General features: G+C 43.0%; 1 protein-coding gene across 2 annotated transcripts in view; it reads right to left on the bottom strand.

Annotated features, from left to right (window-relative positions):
* Positions 1 to 1139: 1139 nt before the first annotated feature.
* Positions 1140 to 6000, bottom strand: part of FAM91A1 (family with sequence similarity 91 member A1) — a 108103-nt gene continuing 103242 nt past the window's right edge. For both annotated transcript variants that reach the window (XM_073632220.1, XM_073632221.1), the window contains exons 22-24: positions 5356 to 5479; positions 5085 to 5154; positions 1140 to 2019 (exon numbers count right to left, since the gene is read on the bottom strand). In XM_073632220.1, coding sequence (XP_073488321.1) covers positions 1828 to 2019; positions 5085 to 5154; positions 5356 to 5479 — 386 coding nt within the window. In that variant the 3' untranslated portion in view covers positions 1140 to 1827. The remainder of the gene's footprint in view (positions 2020 to 5084; positions 5155 to 5355; positions 5480 to 6000) is intronic.

Raw genomic sequence — 6000 nt, 5'->3', positions numbered from 1 at the left:
CATAATCCCTACATTCCCCTCCTCTGACTTTATCATTAGATTTTTGGGATGAGGTGCTGTATCACATTGAGGACCGCCCAGCCACATAGTAATTTTTTAATATTGGATTGATCTGCACTATGTGGAGGCCTTCTTTTTTTTTTTCCATATGATCTATGCTGTTCCTCTGAAGTACTACATATACTAGGAACATCATCGAGGCTCGAGTGTTCATGCTACTTCCAGGCCTGATGTACGTGGAGTCCATTTGAAGGCGTTCGAGCTGGAGAGCGACTTTGGAACATCGTCCATGCTTGTTTGACTCGCCGCAGCTGGTGTGTGGGTCCACAGCTTCGGGTAAGAGTACCCACCCCCTTTTCCCTGGCGTTGGAGGAAGGTTCCTGGGTGTCGTGTGTGAACATCACCTTGTTTTGCATCCAATTCCATTGCTGTTTCCCATGCGATTTTTCTTCGTGTTATCATGTTCAAGGGATCTCATATGATATGATGAACTTTATTTTTATTTGAGTGACTTTTATGTTGCTATTTTGGACTTTATTCCTTACATAGATGGTACCATTTATGAAATATTTTGTGGCCATCACAGGTCTTTATATTTTGGTTTGGAGTATCATATTAGGTTTCACTGCCTATACACCGTTATGATTACTCCTTGATTATATATACAATTAGCACTGTACATATGGTTATGTCACCATTTTGAACATTTATTTAAATATTATTGTTCTTCTCAGTTCACCTACTGATTGTATATGCTCTTGGCATTTTTTCCTTAGCTTGTTATAGTTTGGGTCACATCCCTGGATCACGTTCCAGGGTTTATATATACATTTAGCGCTGCATCTTCTCTGTTTTTTGTGGTGAATACATACGCACATGCCAATTATGCATTTTTTATTTCTGAAAAATCACTTTACGTATATATTTTTCTAATTTTACTTCACCAACTTAAACTATTGTGTTCTGATCCATCACATATAATTCAGGTTAAAAAAAACATTGAACTAAAGGCTGTAATGTAACAAAATAGGTAAAAAGCCAAGGGGGTGAATACTTTTGCAAGGCACTGTATATGTGTGACGCCAGTGGCAACGGTTAAATGTCATTATATAAGAAGTAACACACACAAAAACAAACCATCCTTTGTACAGGGGAAATTTAATAAACTATTCAATGGCTTACCTTTCAGATTTACAGTATTATTTGACAAAAAGCACATGCCTTTTGTGTATTTTTTTTTTAATTGCGAACATATATTAATTGGAAAGTGACTAAAATGTACATGTAACCATTTTGAGGAGAATACTTCACAATCATTGTAATAAATTTACAAAATATCATTAAACATAAACTGTCAATTTCCTTCAAATGTTAAAAATCTTATTATCGAGATCAATGCTTTTGAATGGCTTGAATAGATAAACTTTTGTTGAAAGGGTTTTTAATAAATAACCATAAATTTGAATTTTAACAAAATCTTAGTTTATGACAGATTTAGGTACTCGGTGGCTCTGGTAGAACTACAAGGCCCAGCGGGCTTTATGAAAAAAAAAAAAAAAAGTTTGGTCCGTGGATAAGTGGCATTCACAAGTGGTTGTAAGACGTTTAGTCATAACTTGATGCACTCTTACTGGGCCTAGAAATGATTCCAATTCTACAAAAAGCATCCTAGGAATGTAGAAGAATTGTGGGACGTGCCACGGGACAAAGAGTGACCAGCCACTGACTCTAGAGTCACGCTGCTAAAGACATAACCTACACAGCAGCAATAAATACAAACACCAACAGGGCAAAGGTTTGACAAGATGGCTGAGTTCTTGATCGCCGTCAGGCCTGCTTGTTTGGCATGTGCACGTGGTGATTGGAGACCCGGGCTCGCCCATTCCACTCAGAGAGGAGGCCATCTTGAAAGATTAAGTTCTTGGAAGGCAGTGGTACTCCAGCCTCTGTCAGGCCTGGTTGTCCCATCAGGGTTGATGTTCCAGTCTCTGAGGTATACTCCATGGCAGATCCGCTTTCCTATGAAAAGTGAACAACAGATTCAGTCCAGTTGTAAGTGCACAACTGGTCAGCAGGTCCACCTCTGGGATAGATTTTCACTTTAAAGTTGAACTCCAGAAATTCAGCCACTTTGTACAATGTGCTGGCTTACTAAAGGGTCAAGTCCAACAAGGTGCATGCTACATCGTGGACTTATCTCTTTAATTTATAACTAAAATTTTTACTGAGCGCTGACATCATAGCTAATGCTATAGTTCCAGCGCTTCAATGCTGGACCTGCTGGTTACATAAAGCCCCTGTGCCCACAACTTCTCACCTCCTGCCCAATGACAGAAGGCTTTGTGTTATGTGAACTCATGCACTTGCGCTCGCTGTCTGCCAGTCGGTCCAGCACTTACCCCATCTAGGTGGCGGATGACGGGTGGCGGCTCCTGTGTCCTCTCCTTCATCGCGGTGGCTTTTGCCGTGCATCTCCTCTCTCCTCCTAGGCGTTAGGCATACAATAGGATCGCCTGTCCTTTCAGCCAATCGGGTGACTGGTCTCACGACCCGCTTCCTGATTGCCCGGGAGGAGGATTAGTGTGAGAATAACAAATATTCATTTGCGATTGTCACACAACTGGGTGGGCTCGGAGCACAGTGTTCTGCTCCCTGAGCCCACCCTTTTTTGAAGCCTATTAGAGCTTCTAATCACGCTCTAATCACATGCCTCAACCCCCCCCTATTGGAATCCATGGTCTGGTGCCCTGTATGTAGCTCAGGGGGCCGGATGCATGGATAGGAGGGGTGGTGCATCCCTAATGCACGGGCCGCTACTGTTTTCCACTGAGAGGTAAACTTGGACTGCGTCTCCTGCTCTATAAGCCTCTGTATTGGTCCTTAAAGGAGAACTAAACCCATCGATTTAGCGATTTGAAAATTGGATTTTTGACTTACCGTAAAATCCATTTCTCTTTCGTTCATTGACAGACACAGCGCCCTATAATTCAGAACCATAGGGTTATATCGCCCCCTACAGGAGTAGGACACTAGGCAGAAAAAAGACTTGGCTACGCCTATGGGCAGTCCTAGGTGATATATACCCCCCTCTCTGCTATAGGCCTTCAGTTTAGTAACAAGCAGTGTCAGAAGCATCAAAACTCCTTAGAGGGGTGGGTGCTGTGTCTGTCAATGAACTCAGAGAAATGTTTTTTTACAGTAAGTCAAAAATCCCATTTTCTCTTTCGTTCATTGACAGACTCCATTATTTAGAGATGGGGGGTGTATATCACCTAGGACTGCCCATAGGCGTAGCCAAGTCTTTTTTCTGCCTAGTGTCCTACTCCTGTATGGGGCGATATAACTCTATGGTTCTGAATAATGGAGCACTGTGTCTGTAAATGAACGAAAGAGAAAAAACCGTTACAGATGTGCGCTGATGAGGCTGCACTGATGGGCACTGATAGGCTGCACTGATGAGGTGGCACTAATGCCACACTGATGGGCACGGAAATGCGGCACTGATGGACACTTATTGGTGGCACTGGGGGACTTTACTGTAATCAGGGCACTGATGATCAGTGCCCTGATTACCTGTCCAGGTGTCCCCTGCGAGGAGATGTCGCTGATCGGATTTACTCGCCACACACTCTGTCAGTGTGAGGTGATGAGAGCCAATTACCGGCACTTCTGCATTTACATGTGACTGGCTGTGATTGGACACAGCCAATCACATGGTTAAAGAGATCGGGGTTGCGCCATGTCCACGTTTGCGCAAGAGCGGCGGTTCTGGGGGGGGGGGACGTCATATTTCGTCCACCCAGGACGAGAGCCGCACCACTCCTCCGTCATTTGATGCATTTGTGTATTTTTTACAAAACAATTGCATTTGAAAAATTGCAAGGACAACCATTTTATTTCCTAGGGTCTCTGCTAATATTATATATATGATTTTTACATGTAGGAGAGAAGTGTCAGAATTGGCTTGGGTGGCAAGTGGTTAAGGGCCGGTTACCATTAGTATTCACATAGAATTCTGTGTGGTGTGATTTCAACCCGTTCATTTTGAATAGGCTGAAAGTGCACCGCACCAAAAGCAGTGTGCATACACTACTTTTGGAAACTCACTGCAACCGCATCACATGGTACTTCTGTACCATGCAATCTGGTGTGGGCAAGCGCATTGCGTTTGTGACCTGCATCTGGGGAGTCTTTAACGTAATATTGACACCTGCTGCAGATTGCACCTGCAATGCATTTTGAATGCAGTGCGGGAAACGCACACAGAACACGAGTTTCTCACACTGCGTTCTGGTGTGAACTGGCCCTAAAGACTTGTTTACACGTATACGAAGATCAGCAGTTTCCTGAAGTAGAAAACCACCGATCTCCACAAGTAGAATTGTTTTCTATGTGCCCTGCTCACACTTAAATGCAGCCTTTGGCTGAGCTGTGTTGCGGTAATCTGCAACATGACAGCATTTTTCCTTACCACGCCGCAGCTCCATGTCTGTGTTTCAATGCGCTGCAGTTCAGATGCATACAAAATGAATGAAATGTCACACTGTTAAAAATAAAAAGGAAACAGTGCTGTGCCCTTTAAAAGGTGCAAGGCACAGCGGCCCAGAATCGGCACGGTAAAATCCAGCGTTTGTGAACTGGCCTTAAGCCCTGGTTCACACTGAGCTGCGGGAATGAAGCTGTGCAAGTTCAGATGAACTCGCACGATTTCACTCCTGCATGTCAGTCCCGATTTCGGCAGCGATTCCACAGACATCTGTGTGGCTTTTTGCACAGATGTCAATGGAAAATGCACCCCAAAATCGCAGTAGTACAGAAAGGATGGTGCCATTGCAAATTGCCGGCAATTGCCGACGATTTGACATGCAATTTGACATGTCAAATCGCATGTCAAAACACACCAATGTGAACCAGAGCTAAAGAATATCAGAGTCACCTCAAAGGTCAAGTTTTATACTCCATTACCAATTTAGGTATCACTAGAGTTTACTGGAGTTCTAGCTATGCTACAGTCCTGTGTCTAGGAGAACAGAAAGGATGGTAAACGCTAAATATTTGATGATGAAGAGAATAGACGAGCTTACCTGCAGAGATTGCACAAAGCTGAGGACTTTCAAAGCCAGTTTTCGGCTGGAATGGAGGAGATGTTGAAGGCTGTAGAGACACAGTGAGCACAAGAAAAAGCTATTATTCCACATAAACCTTCATTGCTTCTTTAACTGTGCCACAATAAAAGATGCCCATGTGCAGTATGGGACAAGCTAGGTAATTTCAACATCAAAAGTCAGCAGCAAAAAGTCATGTTACGGGTTCGCACTATTACTTAACACAGTAGACAGCAGTGGGGGCCTTTACCTGTCCTTGCTGCACAGGCCATGACCAGCAATCTTTTTGCACACGGTTTGATTGAGTCTGGAGCCGAACAGAGGGATTCCATAGCACAGTTCCAGCGGGACCCAGTCTGACTCCACAGCTGGTACTACAAGGAATGCAGTCTATTAATGATCACTGTTCACAAATGTTAGGAAGAATATTACATGATTTGGTTACTTTCTTTGTTTACAAATGATTTTTATTAGAGCATAAAGAATATACAATCTCATGGTAGTATAACATAAAGTCAATGTCAGGAGGACATCTAAAATAACTAAAACAAAAAACAACAATATCGAAGCATATAGGGAGATTGTTAGAAAAGGCCGAGTCAAGATATTTTAAACTAGGCAAAGGTACATAGATGTTGGTAGAAGGTCTACCTAAAAGTATTGCAAATTCAAGGTCTGGCACCCCAAAGTGGGAGTCAGTCTGGTGGTAGCAAAACCTGTCTGTGGGTTTTCCATGCGGCCCACCTGCAGTCAATGATTTGGTTATTTTCTTAGTAAAAATGGAACAAACTTAAAAGCTGAGCTCTGGCCTGGCCCCAAAAAAGTAAACATGGGTGTTATTCTTAGATTTCCAGATATCTGTATATTCGGGATATAATGCATGTTTTGTCTAGGG

This window comes from Aquarana catesbeiana, linkage group LG05 (assembly GCF_042186555.1).
Source record: "Aquarana catesbeiana isolate 2022-GZ linkage group LG05, ASM4218655v1, whole genome shotgun sequence".
Lineage (NCBI taxonomy): Eukaryota > Metazoa > Chordata > Amphibia > Anura > Ranidae > Aquarana > Aquarana catesbeiana.
Note: the sequence above shows the minus strand (reverse complement) of the source record. Positions and strands in the feature narration are given on the sequence as shown.